The sequence below is a fragment of the Coffea eugenioides genome, chromosome 1, assembly GCF_003713205.1.
Source record: "Coffea eugenioides isolate CCC68of chromosome 1, Ceug_1.0, whole genome shotgun sequence".
Taxonomy (NCBI): Eukaryota; Viridiplantae; Streptophyta; class Magnoliopsida; order Gentianales; family Rubiaceae; genus Coffea; species Coffea eugenioides.
In genome coordinates this window covers 46454586-46473741 of record NC_040035.1, presented here as the reverse complement: position 1 = coordinate 46473741, position 19156 = coordinate 46454586, and the positions used below count along the sequence as shown (strand labels likewise).

The window sequence follows — 19156 nt, the reverse complement described above, 5'->3', positions numbered from 1 at the left end:
ACGCAGATTGGGCCGCACCATCCAGATAAGGAAAGCCGCCCGCTTCAGGCAGGGTTGTCTTTTTGCAAGTGGCATGAAATGATTGGTTATCTTCTCGAGCTACCAGATGTGCAGTCTACACACTGTATCATTAATGAATCAAAGAAAAGGATGAGTTATAGAATTGTTATTTACTGCATTACTTTTTATGTTGCAACGTATGTAAAGTTATTTAAAAGATGTGTTCAGAGAATGATATACTTTAATTATATTAGCAAGTTTTTCTGTTAGAGATATGGAGGAAGAATGTTGACGCATTCTCCAGGAGTTGAACTAACCAAATTTGTCGGCATTACCGGCTAGAACGGCCGTTATTTGGCAGTAAATATTTTTAAACGTGGTTATCATTCAAAGCCAAAAAAAAAAGAAAAAAGAAGCAATTTGGACAGCAACTGCTTCAATTTGCCACTTGCTAAAATAGTGTAGTTATAATAATAAAAAGCCCAGCCCATTGTTTGTGTTCCACTATGGCCTTATACGTATGTATGTGGCGAAGGAAAGAAACAGCAGAGTTCGCACTTGACAGTTGAGATCGCAATCTATATCTATATGTATTGCAGAATGGGTTTTTAGCAAAGACCCTCTCAATGACTTCCAAACTTCTCATTCTTTTTTCTAGATTTTTGTATTTATTTTAATACATAAAAAGTAGTGGGTTATAACCAATCCTATTACTAATCAAATTTAAAATTTAAAACATCCCCACTATCTACTTCATAAACCGTTTATAGTTTGTTATTTATACTTTAAATCATTTTTACTCCTTAATTAAAGACAAATGCTCATTCGTATGCTATTTTAATACAATGTTATATTTTTATAATTAAGAAATATTTGTCACCACACTAACCCTATAACCAACCCTACAAATGAGCTTTGCAAATTACAATTACGTTTCAAAAAAATCACAAATGTGCAACTAAATATAAAGTTGAGGGGGTAAAGTACAGTTAAATGTAAAGTTAAGGAGTTTACTATATTTAACCCTAAAAAAATCCCAAGAAAGGAACAAGTAGTGGGTTATAGATTTTTGTCTATATTTTTGTATTTATTTTAATACATAAAAAGTAGTGGGTTATAACCAACCCTATCACCAGTTAAATTTAAAATTTAAAACTTTCCCATAGTCTACTTTATAAACCGTGTATAGTTTGTTATTTATACTTTAAATCCTTTTTACTCCTTAATTAAAGATAAATGCTCATTCACATGCTATTTTAATACAATTTTAATTCGGAAGCATACAACATGATCAAGAAACAGTAAAACCAATTAGGACTAGATTTTGACCAAAAAAAAAAAATTAGGCCTAGATGCCACTGGCACGTTGTGGTAACTTGCGATGTCAATTAGGACTATTTAGCACTTTTTTTTTCCAAGGAGTTAGGACATTGTAAAGCTTATTTAGGCAAATTTTGCTTCATCGGTGATTTGAGTATCAAGTTATTGAATATACTACAAATCCTATAATATCAATCTGCTACAAAAAATAATATTTTACTAGCATGTGATATTTGCGTACGAAATTTCAGAGGTAAATCAAATGCTTTTACTTATACTCTTTATAATTTGAATAGTTTTTTAGTGACTATAACCATACTATACAGAACCATCACTTTGTACAATTGGAGCTAACAAATTGTATATCAATCACAATTTAGATTTTGCTCGATACCTGTGCAGTTGGTGAGTTCCATCAGTAACACTACATCAAACTTTTAATGTTGTTTCATACTCTTATCAATATGTATTTCAAAAAATTGTAGGTTTGAAAATAATACATGTGCTCGAAAGTTAGTTATGTGGTTGAAGTCAAGTAATTTTATAACATCACAAGCATTGTTGATAGCAAATTCAAAGAGAGTATGGATATCCAAATATACAATCATGCATACAGTAAACTTACTCTATTTAATTTAAGAGCGAATTGCGCGAAATGTCACTAAACTATTTCAAAGTGCCGGTTCTGGTCACTAAACTTTTTTATTAGCGCGAAATGTCACTGAACTAGTAAATCTATACCGTTTTGGTCACTCCGTGTATTTGTGCCGTTAGGAGAGACGGAAAATCACTTTTTAAGGGGTAATTTCGTCTACACAATAGTTAAAAAATTTATGCCCTCATTCTTCTTCACCCACAACCATCCATCACCTACATTGCCACCCACCGCCATCACCTCCACCTCCACTCTCCTTCCTTTCCCTTTTTCTTTCTTCTTCCTCCTCCTCCCTCTTTCACCATTTGTAACAAAGAACACCCTTTATCATTACTTACCTTTCCTTACATTATTTATCATTACTTACCCTTTATCGGTCAAGAGCACGAAACTAACCTTTCATTGGATGATCGATGGACAGTATATGCACAGGACTCACGAAACTAACCCAAAAACGGCAGCAAAGCAGAAATTCAACTAGACAGGGTTATTGCTCTGATGCAGAAAGGTCAAGAGCCAGGACTGAAAAAACGAGGGCGCAAATTACTAACCTCAGTTCTGATTGTCCGCCTATTCAGGAAAGGACCAAGAGGGAAAGGAAACCCAGTGATATTGAAGTAGAACCTTCCGCCACTGCTACCACTCGTGCTGCTGATGGCTTTTCCGGAAGCAACTACCAAATTGACATTCTTGATTACTTTGGGTTTTCATTGAAAAGATAAGCCATTTAAAGGTGACCCACCAAGGAAAGCAGTAGTGTTTGATTCTCCTGAAGATGAATGATTTGGCAATAAAGTGGACTTCGGCGAGGTCAAATTGATGCATGCCACCATTTTCAAATAAAATTTCCTCCCACGCTCCCACTCCCCAAATTAGTGCCAAATTAGCGTCAGCTCAGGTGAGGCAACGCAAGAGTTGCAAATCTAAATTGTGGCCGGATACAGAGTAAGGAAGGAAAAAGCTTCGGATAGAAAACTTGAAAGAGGGCCAGAGTTTTTTCAGCTAAGAAGAAATGGGAAAAACGAACGAAGTAAAAACAAGAAAAGCAGAGGAGGAGCTGCGGAGGAATTGGAAAACAGAGGAGGAAGAAAAGAGGTCTGGACGAAGGACGAGAGAAAGAGGGGAAAGAGCATCGGCGCATCTCTTTTGCCGCTGCTGTTCGTTTTTGCGCTCACCGCCACTGAAGCCGCCGCCGCTCGAAGGAAGCCGCCATCACCTCCCCAGAATCCTCCATCACCGTCGTCTGCAAATCTTCAATCGAACAGATGTGGTAAGTCCTCTTTCCCCTTCAACCGAACAAATTCTGTTTTCTCCTCAAGCTTAGACCTATAAGAATCTCAAAACCGAGATTAGCTTATTGTGATTTGTATGTTGATTGTACGCAATTTTGTGTATACATGCTTTCTGTGTTGTTTGGGATTGAATGTCTTTATGTTTCTTACCAATTCTTGGGCTGATTAACTTCAAATTGAACAAAAGAATCGGTGAAATTTCTTATGCTCATTTGGTGTTCGACGAAATGCCTAGCTAAAAGTTCTTATTGAAAGATGCTTTATTTGCAATTTTTTTTCTTTCCTCGTGGAAAAAATCGGTTAAGTTGGTCAATTCGCTTCCTCACGTTTGAGAAATTTTGATGCATTGCTGTCTTCCGTTTTTCCGTTTCTCATGATTATGTAAAAGCTTCAAGGAAAAGGCTGTGCAGACAAATTTGCCCCTCAAAAAGTTGATTTCCGTCTCTCCTAACGACACAAATACACGGAGTGACCAAAACGGTATAGATTTACTAGTTCAGTGACATTTCGCGCTAATAAAAAAGTTTAGTGACCAGAACCGGCACTTTGAAATAGTTTAGTGACATTTCGCGCAATTCGCTCTTAATTTAATTATTGCACAAATTTTTTAAATTTATAATCATAACCTATACCTTCTTTCATTCTTACTATGTTAAATATTTTCGAATACTTGCTTACATTCAAAGTATTAACATAGAAAATATGTTCTATGAATTATGCAAAAATTGTGGATAACTACGTGAATGTCATTTTTCAAAAACAGTGTGTATGCATTGTAATGACGTGGTAGACACTGTTGTTAGATAATTAATTTTATGTACCTTTAATTTCAACAAATTTTTCTGTATTGTATATAACATTTTATTTGTCAAACAGGTACAATGTTAACATACAAATCAAAGATTCCAGTAGTAACATGCATCTTAATCTACATGACAGACATGCACGATTCGTATTTGGTTGTGATGCTTCTTATCTTAGAGAATTACAAAGGAAGATAAAATTTCTTAATATATGTTTATTTTTTATAACGCTATTTATAAACTATGGAAAAAAATACACTAATTTTAAATTTCGCACGTACTTAATTCTCAGGACAATGGTGATAGGTTGTTCAACCAACGAATCAATTCATGCAAAGATCGTGCATTTTCATTTGTAGTACGCATTCCACAAAATTCAACAGAATTAATTAAATCACCAATTTTGGCTTTCGTATTAAAAGTTGATTAGTGTAAAGAGTGTTCACACCTTCATGCAAGATTATCAAATCGAATGCATAATATTTGTAAGTATTTCATTTTAACAATATTTAATTACATGCATTTTTATTCATATATCATTCATTTTCTAATATAAATTTCTATTATTTTTTCAGGATCTATCTTCCGAAAAAAGGTAATTTTTGAATAATATACACGTTCTATCATATTTTAAACTATTGTTAGACAGATATTATATTTTAATTATGTTGGTATAATTTTTTAACCTTTTTTAATTCACCATTTTATTTTCATTTTTTCAATAATGTCAGCAACGTGCATAGCACAGGTATTTACACTAGTTAGTATTTATTAGGATAGGATACGAGGTAATGTATGCTGGGGACTCAGCACAATTTGTGCACCGCCGGCGCCTGCTTCCTTCTTGGCTTTATCCACTGAAGTCAGTGAAGGGTCTTTGAATCCAGAGACTGCCTCCCGTCTCCTTTCACGTTTCAACCACTCACTCATTAAATTCGCCCACCACCACCGCCACCACCACCACCACCTCTCTTTCCCTCGGCTTCTGCCCATCTCTCTCCGCCACCCCCATCCAATATAAAGATAAAAGAGGGTAAAAAGACCAACAATCCGTCCTATCTCTCTCTCTCTTCTGGTGTCCACACATGGGATACGTAATCTCGTCTGTTGGCTCAGCAGTCCATCGCATTGGAACCTCTTCATAAACACTAGAAGACACCCTTTCGCCTCTTCCCAATTCCATATCCAACTCCTGCCTGATTTTCTTTTCTCCCAGAATCGGAATCGGAGAACCCCGGCTGAGCTACTGTTATCCATTTGTTGGTGAACCGTACACCATGTCTGAAAGCGGCTTCTCGAGGCTCTCAGATGACGTTGTTCTCAACATATTCTTCAAACTTGAAGACGATCCTCGGAACTGGGCCCGCCTCGCCTGCGTCTCCACTAAATTCTCGTCTCTGATCCGAAACGTGTGCTGTAAATCTAAGTGCTCTCAGACCATCCCCTCCGTTGTCAACGATCTTCTGTCCACCTCTGCTTCCCCCTCCGCCGTCCCTCCTGGCGGCTGGGCTTCTCTTTACAAGCTAGCAGTCTGCTGCCCGGGTCTCCTCCAAGCTGGCGTCCTCTTGGAAAATTCTGATTTCGGGCTCGAACGTGAGCTTGGGCCAGACGAGAATTACCAGGTCTCTGCGATCTTCCGATCAGCTGCTCCCTGCTCGAGCAACAGGGATGTTAATTCCGATGTAACTGCTTCTGGGCCGGATTGTTCTTGGTCTTTGTTTGATGATCTTCTGTTTGATACTGTTTATGATGCTTCTGAATCCTCCGAAGAACGGCCCGAACTGCCTGTGGAGCCCGAGAGAGGGGTGGTGAAACCTTCGTGTGACTTTCGTGGTCGTAAGAGGAGGAAAATCTGTAGATCTCTTATGTCTCATTTGGCTCAGGGGGTCTGGAACTTGAGCCGCGAGCAGGGGAATAAATTGCTTGCAAGTCGATTCAAAGGGGATTGCTTGTATATTTGTGATTGGCCCGGTTGTGTCCACATCGAAGAGAAGCGTAACTATATGCTTTTTCGAGGGATTTTCAAGAACTTCAAGCAGTCAAGGGTTTGGAGGACGATAAATGATGGCCACAGGAGCAAGATTGAGCTGCATTGCGCTTTCTGCTCTTGTAAACAGACGTGGGATCTGCATTCTGCGTTTTGTTTGCGGAGGTATTTTGGCTATCACGACGACGGCGAGCCAGTTGTTCGAGCTTATGTGTGTGAGAATGGTCATGTTTCTGGGGCGTGGACTGATTGGCCACTTTATACTTGAAATTCAGTACGCCTTGATTGGTAATGGAATTATTCTCTTGGGAAGGCTTGAATTTATTGCTTTGATTACTTTTTTTTTTTTTACTCAAGTAGGGAAAGGATTAGATTCAAGAAGCTGTCAGGACCTCTAGTTTCTGAGTCTTCAGCCTTCGACACTAGAAGTTGCGTTCTAGTGTTTGTTGTATTATAGAATAGTTTGATTCCAAAGCATGGTGTCATCTTGCTACCACATCTTCTATTTTGTTGTTGATGTTACTTTATATGATCTTTTATTTCCTTGTTGGCTGAAATCTGTTAAGTGTCTAAACGATCTATAGATTTTCCTTCTACTCAAGCTTAAGAAGTGTGATGTTACTAGGAGAATTTTCTCCCTCCTTACCACGTTGTTGGTAACTCTTGAGCTGTGGTGATGTTAGGAAAAACGATTCATCACCTTGTTCCTTTGTTTCTCCTTTGATGCACAAATTTCTAGTCCTTTCTTGACCTGATAGTCCCCTCGATAGTGCTGAGAGTATTGATTGGATTGCATATTGGAACCTTCATGTGGTCACTCCTGAGGGGTTAGCTATGCTTTTGAATAGAAGAGGAGAATCACATGGTAATACAGGTAAACTTGATGGTATTATGATAGGAGAAATCACATGGTAATGTAGGTGCATATTTTGGTATTTGAGATTCTTTGCATGCTTCATTAGGAGCAACGGGTTCAGTTTCGTGTTTGCTTTCCCCGCTGATTTTTGTTATTATTTTTTGGATGGAGTGAATTACATTGCTTTTTTATTTGTCGCAATAATAATATTTGTATAATCTATTTTAACATAATCTAAGATGAGGGGAAGCCAATGGGAAAATCTTGTTAGAGGAAGCCACAATTAAGTGGCAAGGTCGGAAGCAAGGATTGAACCCTGATCTCCCATCCTATCGAGATTTAAATTTCTTGGTGGTAGAGGCTGTTGCTTGGAGTGAATTACATTGTGCTCGACCTACTTTAGAATCAGCCACTTTACAAATTACAAGTGAACCCCCTTGAAAATGTGAAGGAAAGAGAGCTCTATTCTGTTGGGGGGGGGTAATCACCCAAAAAAAAGTTGTATTTGTTTGGGGATGGGTTTTTTCTTTGTGTTTTTTTTTTGGGGGGGGGGGGGTCGGAGGGAGGTGTTTTGGTAAGAGATGTTTTAGGTGTTAATTTGTAGCAAAAGTGAAACTAATTTAAGAAAACGTCTAAATATAGGAGTGCATTAAACGTGAGTGTGTGCGCACTGATAAGGGTGATCCCATCCTTTGGGAAAAAAAAGGGCACATCAGTAAGTTAGACAATCAAGCATACTTGCCTGTATGTGTCATTATTTCTTCTAAACTTATACGGCTGAGTAGTATACGTGGTTTCTTATAAATTCATATATGAGTGCACGCATAGTGCACTCGTCTGACTCGATGTTAATTCAGTTCTCATCGATTTTTTTAAGTTCTGTTGAGCCCCTTGCAGTGTACGCTAAAATAGGAATAGGGTAGATTAACTGTGGCTGTCTGATAAAAAAAATAATAAAAAAAAGTATACCTGCCCTGTCCATTCAAGGGGACTTTTCTAGTTTAACTAATTTTATGTTAGACATGAGTCAAACAGTGAAGGACAATTATTTTGGGATACGTGCGTTCGTTGAGATAGTCCTGATTTGTAGAAGAAATCTATTTGATGTTTCTGCCTGTATTTGTTTAGTGTCCATAAAATCCCCAAGTGCACGAACACTAGTTTTAGTTCGATTTTGTTGTTGCTGGATAGAATGGCGCAAATTCAACTATTCATCTTCCTCCAAAAAACCAAATCCATGTCAAGTGTGTTTGTTTTACCTAAATGTTACTGGAGGCTATGAAGAGATGGACCTAAAAGTTTTGTCCTTGTCGCCCCGAGTAACTGTTCTGGGCGCTTTGTGTTATGGCTGATAGGCCTAAAAATGATGAGAATTTTTTGTTCGTGTTCTTACTTTAGACAAGACGGCAAAAGAATATAGGAAGCCCCTCCTAGCAAATGGGCTTCATCAGCAATTTAGTCATCAAACTTTTTATTTGGAAAAAAAGTTTTGGTTATTTGGGAAAAAAAGTTTTGGTTTGGATAGTTTTTTCTTTTTAACAAAAAAATCTGTAGTTACATCATAAACATGCTTTTCATTAATTTTATTTTTCAATTAAGCTTTTTTATCTCACATGTGTCATATGACAAAATTTTTGGATCTAATTCTTATTTGAAAAAATTATAAAATTAGTACTTCACATATTGGTTTTGTACCGTTTACATCTATCACATATGAAAGGACGATTTTTCATCCTCGCATAGTGGTTTTATATATTTTATTATCTTTTACATGTGAAATGATGATTAATCGTTCCTCACATATTGATTTTATACATTTTATGTCTTTCACACTCGCATATTAATGTGATTTTTCGTCATTCACAAATGAAAAACTCTTTAACATTTTGTATAACGATGGTATGGTTTTGGTGGTGGATAAAGAAGGGATTAAATCAATTTGTTTGGTGAATGTTATGTAATTATCCACACTATGATGTTCATATCCATTTTTGCTCTTTATTGATCGGTCAAATGTGAGGGACTAAATTATTGCAACGTAAAAATTTGAAGCTTATAACGGCACAAAATAAACTTCTAAGAACCAAATCTATTAGGGAAGAGTTGGATTGGATAGTAAAAGAAGAGGAATTGCAAGTAAAAGATTCGAATTCCGATCACTTATAAATAAATAAATAGTAAGAACCAAAGTTGAGAACTCTTCTAGTCATTTGCCCTTGTCACCAGTGATCACCATATTCAACTTGACCCTTTTACCACGTTTGCTGCTAACAAATTGTCGTTCAAAACATTTTACATCGTGCCAAATGGACCCTGAATATCCAACTTAATTTACCACTGGGCCAATGGCTCACTGGCCATCAGAGAGGAGCTTAAGTCCCTCCTTGGGTTCAAACCTAACCAGCAGCGAAAAAAATCTAAGGGTTGTGTCATAGCACTCCCTTGGTCTAGTTGGATCTGTATACCCCCACTAACCCCTATCATAGCCTCCTTAGGCTCCCCTTCCCCTAGATTAGGATAGAATAAGTTATACAAATGTATCGTTACTGGCAAAAAAAAAAAAAAAGAATATCCAACTTAATTTGTGCTACATTCTTATCGTAAAATAAAATGACTAAAATTCAAATTAGGCACAACACACTTTTACAACGAAAAAAAGTCTACGGTATTTCTCTTTCGGTTTTGACCTTTGAGATCCTGTCAGTGTGATGTGTGATTGGTTCAACCATTTGTTCTGTCTATCGGCTATTTAATTGGAGTATCAGAAGTTAACTGGTACAATGTGAATGATTAAAGGGGTGAAATAGTCCTCCTTCACGGTTCAATGTGCTGTTTGAGTCGACGATCTCTTTCCCGTAAATAAGCAAGCATTCCTCTTACTTCCCTCCATCTGTCCGTTGGTGTGGGGGCCTCAAGTTGGAATCGATCAAATACGGTCAAAGTTTACGGTTTAAGCTGAGCAAAGAGGAGCACAAAGTAGTAGTACACTAGTACTGCACTGGTAGTGAGTGGCAGTATTAGATTGCAGCCGGCTGGGACAGGGAGGATCTGGTGCATGAAAAAGTAGACTCTGCTCGACTAGTAGACGATGTCGAAACTGAGGAGTTTGAGTATGGCGATGTATGTGGATGTGGTGTTTTTGGCGCTAACGATGTCGCAAATGATGGCGAGAATGGTATTGGTGGGCAGCGTGGAGAATTATACAAGAGCAGACTTCCCGGCCGACTTTGCTTTCGGCGCGGCCACTTCCGCATACCAAGTTAGTTCTGTTTCGATCTTTGCGTCTTCCTTGCTTCCTGAGCCTTTTTCGTTTCACTGACGACTGCTGCTTTCCTTTTTCTTTAAAGACGTTGGGTACTAGTACTACCTTGCCCAGCACACGCGCGCGCGCGCGCGCGCACGCACACATACATACATACACACATACATACATACATATATATATATATGTATATATAAATCGCGAGGAAAATTTGATGAACATAATTATCAATTGATAGGTAGAAGGTGCCGCTTTCGAAGATGGGAAGATGCCCAGTATTTGGGATACCTTTGTTCGTGCCCATTCTGGTTCGTCTTTTTGTCTTAATTTCTTATTTTGTTCTATTATGGTCCGGTCCTGCTCTTGTATCACCATTGCTTCTCAATTGAGTCTTGGCGTGCTGTATCACTTTCAAAGCCCTTACATCTACCACTCAAAATAGATTGCACTAGATGACTCAAAATATGATCAAATTGACAGTGGAATAGTGTATTATTACTAAGCTTTTTTTGAATAGCTTTACTCCATTTTATGATTTTGACGGAAGGATTGTGGTTTTATTCATTCTCTCTCGTTTTGTTTTCCTTTTCTTTTGCATTTATCTCTTAATCTACAAAGGATGTTCTCAAAATCTGCTCCCATTTCAGATTTTTATGGTGGAGCTACTGGAGACATAGCATGTGATCAGTATCACAAGTACAAGGTAGACGTTTGCTTCCCGTCTCATCACTCATGTGACCACAAACACACCTCATGCTTCCTTCATTGTGTGATTTAGGAAAGGATTACGTATATTTAGACCTGTCAGTTAATTCTTTCCATCAATAAGTTGATAATTCTATGTAATTGATCTTTCTAGTAGTAAAAATTAAGGAAGCTTTGCAATGTAATTGATTCCTAGTTTTTGTCTATTATCACTATCTACACCTACTCCTAGTCGTACTCTAACCTATAGGTCCTATCAGAATTGATGGGAACTGAACCACCATCGGACCATACGATGGCACTAAGCACCCATATAGATTTAAGAGAAGCCACATTAAGTGCCAACTTTGATGAGAGACAAGGTTTAAACCCTTGACCTCCCACCCCACAAGATGTGGTGGCCAACTACTTTGGGGGTGGTTGGTTGCTCATCAGTCATAAGGTACTTTAACTTGTAATGTTGTCGTCCTGATGCAAGCAAGCTGAACTCAATTGTAATGTTGGTTGCTTGACCAACTGACTTGCGGTGAAGTTGCATAAATCAGACACCATCATTAGGAAAACATTAATTCAACTACACTTCATTGAAACTATAGTGACAAACCCTTTGGCAGATGAATTTATCTTTGCCTCAAACTAGATAATACATAGCTGGTGGAAACTATGAGGGTCATCTTCCAAGGGCTTCTAGATACACTAACTAAGCCTCTCCACTGAGTGATAAAAATAGAAAGAATATAGGACTCTATAAATGTACTCACCTTTATGATATTACTGGTGGGCTGAACTTGTATTCCATCTTCAATAGTATCTTAGGCAGATGAAAGAATGTTGTCTCAAATCCAAAGGTGTCAATCACAAGCAACCCGTTTGTATTGACTCGCCCAAACCCACCGATTAATAAGTGGACTTGGGTATGCAATACACTTTGGACGGGCTTAAATGGATGACTCAATTGGACCCATTTAATTGGTCGGTAGTGAGTTGATTCAACTCACCAATTTATACCCATTTAAAAATAATTACACATTCAAATTATGAAGGGGATAAATTTTAATTTCTTACTAATCTAATCACAATAAAATATCATTATTTCTTGTCAAATAACATGGAAAAAAATAAAAAATAAATTTCAAGTGGTTTATAAAGAGATAATTAGGTATACCCATATCCATTTATTAAACGGGACCAAAAGGGTTGACTTATTTTGACTCATTTATTAAATGGGTGTAAATGAATTGACCCAATTATAACTCGCTCAAACCCGCTTGAGTTACTCATTTTCATACGCATGCTCATATCCTCATCAATTGGAGATCTAAAACTGTATTCCCTCTTTGGGAGATAAAACATAGGTAGATAGTGATACCAGATTTTCTACAGCCTGCTATTTTATCTTTTTTCTAACTAGAATAAGATTTTTGGATAGCAACTAATAAATTCAAGCATTATCTTGTTAAGGTTAGGACATTGTTTACTTTAGGAAATCTATCTGTTTCAGGAAGATGTCCAGTGCATGGTTGACACAAGTTTGGAGGCCTACAGATTCTCTATTTCGTGGTCAAGACTTATTCCTAGTGCGTTCACTTTCATTAGGCTACTAACACTCTTGCATTCTATTTCTTGCTTCTCATATTCAGTATTTGTCTCTTTTAGATGGAAGAGGCCCTGTCAACCCCAAGGGATTAGAATATTACAACAATCTCATAGATGAACTCATCATGCATGGTAAGGTATTCTTTTTTTAATTGATTACTTGATAGGCAATCTGCCTTTGTGGGAAATCTTGCTTGAAGACATGATATTGAGGCAACTCATACACTTCCAAAATGTTATTGCAGTCTATCGTACTTTCATGTCATTGTAATGTGTTTATGTTAAATATCTCTGCTTCTAAAACATAAATGCAGGAATTCAGCCGCATGTCACTATGTACCACATGGATACTCCGCAAGCTCTTGAAGATGGATATGGGGGATGGCTTAGTCGGACTATGGTGTAAGCAAGTGATATTTGTTGTTGTTGTAAGCAAGTGATAGAGACTTTTTTATAGTGTTTGGATTGTTAATGATCTCAGATTTCAAGTGATTAAACCTAAGCAATTACTCGTTTTATGATTGCAGAAGAGACTTTACAGTGTATGCCGATGTGTGCTTCAAGGAATTTGGTGACAGGGTTCGGCATTGGACTACAGTAAATGAGGCCAATGCATTTGCAATTGGTGGTTATGATAACGCACTCATTCCCCCTGGGCGCTGCTCTCTGCCATTTGGATTGGCTTGTACCAAGGGTAACTCCTCAACTGAGCCGTACATTGCTGCTCATAACATGTTGTTGGCACATTCATCTGCTGTGAAACTGTACAACAGAAAATATAAGGTATCAGTATGATTACATAGTTATAATTTTTTCACATGACTTGGTTTTCTCTGTGTTGATAGTTTTACTATAGTGATAGGAACTTAATTCTCATCATACTGGTTTTAGGAGAATTTACAGATGAATTATATTCCATCTCTACATATACATCGGTGACACGCTGATTGATTTGTAGTCATTGATGGAAGAATGATTCTAAATTAGTGGTGTTAATTTCTCATACTCAACATGACAATGCCACGAGCATCGACTCAAATAACGAAAAAGATATGTCCTTGTGCAGGGGAGTCAACATGGCTTTGTAGGACTAAACATCTATGCTCCGTGGTTCTTTCCATATACTAAGGCTACAGAAGATATCAAAGCAGCTCAAAGAGCCATTGATTTTTACATCGGTTGGTCAGTTATGATTGCTTGGCAGAGAGCCCTTAATACATATTTCTTCATCTCTAGGAAGTTCAAAGCTGTTTTTCGCTACTTTGCTGCTTAAAATGGTGGTCATTACAATTCCCTTTGCAGGTTTCTCCATCCATTGGTGTTTGGAGACTATCCTGACATAATGAAGAAGAATGCTGGAACAAGGATTCCAGCCCTCACTCGACATGATTTTGAGTTAGTTAAGGGCTCTTTTGATTTTATAGGGCTAAACCATTATGCAACATTCTACATCAAGGACGACCCTAGTAGCCATAAAATGGAGATCAGGGATGTCAACACTGATATTGCCGCAACCATCATGTGTACGCATCTTGCGTTCGCTGTGAGCTTGACTTTTGACTCATTGAATCTGACTTTGCCAAGTGGCTCAACTACTCCCATCCTTCCGCCACACCCTTGTTCTGTCCTCTGTTTATCTTATTCTATTCTTGGATGATTTAGTCTTAGTGTTCTCTTTTTAAAAATCTATGTCTTTGCTCTATTGACTTTTTATGATGCTACAGATATTTATGATTGAATACAACTAATTGCTATCATCTATTTTTTGGGTATTGTAGATGAGCGGGGTGATTCATCACTAGATCAGGTTGGGCTTAATAATTAGTTTCATATCTTTTTTTATTATTCCACTCTTGTTTGTTAACCATCTTTTTTGCCACAGGATAATGAGACATCATCTGGTCTTTATGAGGTTCTGGAATACATCAAGAGAGTTTATGCAAACCCACCTACTTACGTCCATGAAAATGGTTCTCTCTCTCTCTCTCTGTACATGGATATAAAGACATCTGTTGCTCTGCAGCCCATTTGTCCTGTTAGTTTGCTGCGTGTATGATTAATCTCTACAAAGAGCTTGTTCTGATTCCTTCAAGTGCTTGCCTCAGATAAGAGTTATTTGGTGAATTGTTATTGGACCAAAGAACAAAAAAAGGATGATTGCTTAACCAAGATATGTGCAAGCCTATTTATGCCTATTGCTTTAGAATTTCTTTTTACCCAGTGGATTTGTTCGACATATGGAAATATCTATGCAGCATGTTTACTCTGTAAATTTCAGTACCTAAAAGTATGTACACTCAAATGTTTTTTTGGTAGATGTTTACACCTACCTAGCTAATGTCTCTTTCTCTTTACTTCTTTGCTCTGATATTAGAAAATCAGATGTTGGAAAATCATGGAAGTAAACTAAACTATTCTATTTGTTTATTTCCTAATTAGTTTAGTTTCTTGTTTTGGTGTTCTGTTTGTTTAGTTTTCATATTAGGTTATGAAATCTCAAATCAGTTCCAAGTAAGTCTCTATTTGGAATTGTTTTTGTTTATTAAGTTCTACAATCTATAAATACTATTAGTTTAGTACATTGTTACTTGAAAAGTTGAGTTGACTCAAGTTGTGAGATAGAGAGAAAGCTTCTAAGTTGAAGAGTTGTGAGTTGTCATAAGCAAAAAAAACTATGATTTGATATTGTTATTGTTGAGTTTTGAATTAATAAATTTATTAAATATTTAATGTGTGTTTATTTTCCTCCTCTTTCCACATATTTATCCGTGTTGAAATAGCTTCTGCTGTGCGGTGTATTTTTTATTTTATTTTTGGATGCCAACAGGAAAATTATGAGAATTTCTTTTCATGACTCCTTTTGCAAGGTCAACGGACGGTTCGTAATGGAACACTTAATGACACGGCAAGGGTGGAATACATGCACGGATATATCGGCACTTTGCTTCGTGCTTTAAGGTAAGCACCGCAATTTTAAGTTAAGGGGCAGTGCTACTTGATCTTGATCTGTCTAGTGTTATCCCTATGAATAAATCCTCCCACTCAATTTCGAAACTTTAATATCGTGCAAAATGTTTCCAAGCTATTGTCCAAAAGAAATTTATCAAAGTTGTGCACATTCTATTAAGGAGCTTAATTCAAGTCACTGCAAGTCTATCAAAGAATAACTTTTGGGCCTTTTTGAAGTTTCAATGATAGCCTTTTTCTGGTCTTTCATCTTCAAAATATTGGAAGGAATGGAGCAAACTCAAAAGGGTACTTCATGTGGTCATTCTTAGACGGTTTTGAGGTGGTGGGTGGCTATCAGAAGGGTTTTGGAATGTACTTTGTGGATTTGAGTGACAAGCAATTGAAAAGATACCCAAAGCTCTCCGCACACTGGTATTCCAATTTCCTCAGGGGAAGAAGCATCAGTCCCAATGAGGTAATCGAAGCTGAACATCAACATTTTGTTTCATCCACAGCCAAATCCTCTTGGTAGATAGCAGTATAATCTTCCTTCACTGACTCTCCTTGTTTAGTTATTCTTCTACAATGTAATTGCTCTGCACGGCTGTTCTAATCAACAGCATGTTCCTGTCCCGAGTTTATGCTCCTCCATTATTAATTTGAGCACAAGACAAAGGCATGATTGTTCATAAGATGGCTCTGCGCAGCTGTCCTAATCGCGACTTAATTGGTTTTGGAGCTATGCATTATGATGACGATATCAAGTGTACTAGCATGTATGCTGGGAGTGTAGATTTTTTCTCCAGCTCAACTGATAAGGATTATACAATTGAGCATATTTATACTTGTTCTGCTGGGATGCTAGGTTTTCCTGCTTCCTTCACCATATTTATCCAGAAAAGGTTCAATTCAAACACGGTATTTCCCCTTTCTTGTGGTCCTTCCCGGCCAGAGGATTGTAAGTTGATTTAATGGTTGTTTGGGTCATAAGTTTTGACAAACGGAACCCTTGGTTCTTCAAATGGTAACAGAAAATCCTTGTCTCAATTCTTCCGGCATGGTTTCTGGCTCTGCAATCTGCGTAGTTGTCTCGAATCAATAACGTGGGTGTAGTAATTCGAAGCACCCGCGTAGGATCCCTTAGAAACAGTGCATATGATGCCTTCTGTTAAGATTTAAACAAAACTGTAGCAAAGATGCACAAGCAAAATCATCGTATAACAAGGCACGTCTATGCGCGCAGATCATCTCAAACAAGAGTACAGACTATTGAGAGTATAATTTGGAAACAATGATCAGGGAACGCAGAGGCTCCTGAAATTACAGTACAGTAGTGGTGTTTGGATTGCACATTATTTATATGGTAAGAACTAAGATGTAGTACTACTTAGTATTAGATGAAGCAGCCTTAGTGTTTGATTTTCGGCTTTTTCACAATCATCACGGTGCAGTGGGCGTGATGAACACAGTAATCACTCACGCTGCCCAAAACAGCCCTGCAGAAGATAGCACGAAAATGTCATAACCGCATCTCTGCTGTAGCAGCAAGTTAAGCCAAGCTACAACAAAAAAGAGTTAATGGGGTGGAACCAATACCTCTTTATAGCTCCGTAACCATGACTGCCAAGGACCAAGATAGAGGCATGGTGTTTCTCCACAGCTTCACAAAGAACGTTCCTGGCATCACCTTCGACAGCTTCCACAGCTACATCATTCACCTGCAAATGTCAAAATAGTACAAATTTTCATCTCTCTCTTATCTCTATTTTGTTTTTCAAAATTGGCTTTGTTTCGAGACGATTTTGAACTGGCTACGCTGGACGCATTACTCTGGGCTACGGGATTGCGGTGTACCTTTTACCAGTGAATGACAACATACTATACCTTCTACTAGTAGGCGTAGCTTTTTAAGTGGGAATCTTCTTATTGGAAGATTGTATGGTAAAGAGGCGAAGAAGATAAATTGGGTTAAGATATCTGTGCCGTGAATCAGAGCACAAAAACTGAGCTACGAGTCCCAATAACAGCAAAAACAAAAAGGCTATAAAAGAATGAATTAGAAACAGAAAAAGAAATTAACGAATACCGATTTAGCAGAACAAATCTCCTTGGCACTCTCCAGAACTCTGGCCGCTATCTTCTTTAAATCCACATCCACGTACGGCAACACATCAGCAGCACCTTATCATTTTACATAATGATACTAATAAGAATCACAAATTATATATATATATATACATATAAAAGAGGTCCCTCGAAAGAATCAAGTACGGCCAAGAGGCAGACAAACTCCAAGTCCCTATGTAATCTTCTAGATTGTTGTTGTGAAAACAAACGCTAGAAGTAAAAATTAAAGGTGGGTAGGTAGAGGTAGAGGTACCAGGGCCGGCGAGGCCGATGGCGGAAGAAGGAGTAGGCTTGGAATGGACGATGACGAGCCTGAATGGAGAGACTGCAGGTGAAGGAGTAAAGAAGTGATCCAATGTCCACTGCAAAGCATAGAAGCTGTGCTCACTGTCGTCGATTCCGACCACCATCACCGACTTCTCCCCCGTCGCCATGATCTGTACTTAATTTTCTTTGTTTCTTCGTCTTCGTCTGAGCACAACAGTCAACTCCCGGACAGACAGAACAGAGGTTGTTAGGACCGGGTTCGTTGAAGAGTATTGTACACTTGGACTGACATGGGCCTTAGTTTTAAAGGACTGTGAGGTTACAATTAATAATTTTTCTTGGTGGAATTGGAATTGGAATCGGAATAACGCATGTGCACGCCATTCCAGAATGTTTTGGCTGGAAAGGCCACGAAGGTTCTCAAGCCTTCATTTCAAAGCCTTTAAATCAGATATATTCACTGCTCAGTAGTCCATAGTTGGGATGCCGCCGCATCTATTGTACCTTGTCAGATTTGTCTGCCAATGCCTTTTCCATAATATGGGTTTTGAGGTGTTGGGTATCAAGGTATTGTTCAAGTCCATTTAAAAACCCAAAAAAAAAATCAGATTTGTGTAGATGACTTATTTACCTTAGGCCTATCCAGTTAAAATAGGCCCGCCTGTGAGCTGAGAAGGAAGGAAGGGTGCATTTCCACGACCTGCTGATGCTACAGGTGATGCCCACCGGACCATATACTGGCCCAGTTTGAATGTTACGTCTCCGTCTAAAAGGCCCACCAATCAATTTCTAGCTCATCAAAATCCATGACTACTATGTAATTATTATGTCTTCGATTCGACCACCAAATAACCTAAAAAATAAAAAATCCATTTCCAGGTTCTATAATAGGATCACTAGTCAAATAGTAATCAATTTCCAAGGTTCTCAAAATCTGCTCGAGGGGCTCATCTCCGTGATTAATCAGGTTAAAAGGCAAAAAAAAAAAAGTTGAAAGAAAGAAAAAGTGGTCATAAGCAAAGGTATTGATTAAAGGGTTTGTGGTGGTGGATGAATTCCGTGACCATTCACCTTCGATGCATGAATGCCGAGTGAATAAAGAAAAAGAGCCAAGAAGAATGAATGGCTAGGAATATTGGACATCAATCCCACTATGGTGGGTTGATCTTTGATGTGCAAAAGTGTAAACCAATCCCCCTCTCTCTCAAGGTCAAGTGGAGCAGCAATTTGGTGTATTTTCTTTTCTGTAGCCACGGTGACGAAGTCGAATTCGTTTTCTCTACGAGCTTTCACAATTAATTAATTGTTACGTTATTCCCTCTCTATGAAGTCGAATT

At 38.0% G+C, this 19156-nt stretch overlaps 3 protein-coding genes across 4 annotated transcripts; 2 read left to right on the top strand and 1 right to left on the bottom strand.

Annotated features, from left to right (window-relative positions):
- The first annotated feature begins 4857 nt into the window (after positions 1–4857).
- LOC113763660 (phytochrome A-associated F-box protein) lies at positions 4858–6614 on the top strand. The gene has a single exon (XM_027307550.1). It carries the CDS (start codon positions 5348–5350, stop codon positions 6323–6325), a length of 978 nt encoding a protein of 325 aa, XP_027163351.1. The 5' UTR covers positions 4858–5347; the 3' UTR covers positions 6326–6614.
- Positions 6615–9723: 3109 nt separating this feature from the next.
- On the top strand, positions 9724–16274 carry LOC113775765 (beta-glucosidase 11-like). Of its 2 annotated transcripts, XM_027320807.1 has the most exons (14): positions 9724–10172; positions 10414–10483; positions 10823–10878; positions 12382–12457; positions 12537–12608; positions 12791–12878; positions 13004–13259; positions 13543–13658; positions 13779–13999; positions 14255–14283; positions 14359–14446; positions 15344–15434; positions 15711–15900; positions 16046–16274. In XM_027320807.1, exons 1-14 carry the CDS (start codon positions 10002–10004, stop codon positions 16115–16117), a joined length of 1596 nt encoding a protein of 531 aa, XP_027176608.1. In that variant the 5' UTR covers positions 9724–10001; the 3' UTR covers positions 16118–16274. The 2 variants fall into 2 exon arrangements, with proteins under 2 accessions (XP_027176608.1, XP_027176687.1); XM_027320886.1 differs by lacking the exons at positions 9724–10172; positions 10414–10483 and having other exon boundaries at positions 10818–10878; positions 12382–12440.
- A 348-nt stretch (positions 16275–16622) lies between these two features.
- LOC113775910 (universal stress protein PHOS34) lies at positions 16623–18187 on the bottom strand. Its single transcript, XM_027320999.1, has 4 exons — positions 17806–18187; positions 17512–17606; positions 17022–17143; positions 16623–16921 (listed from the first exon to the last, which is right to left on the bottom strand). Exons 1-4 carry the CDS (start codon positions 17984–17986, stop codon positions 16834–16836), a joined length of 486 nt encoding a protein of 161 aa, XP_027176800.1. The 5' UTR covers positions 17987–18187; the 3' UTR covers positions 16623–16833.
- Between the last annotated feature and the right edge of the window lie 969 nt (positions 18188–19156).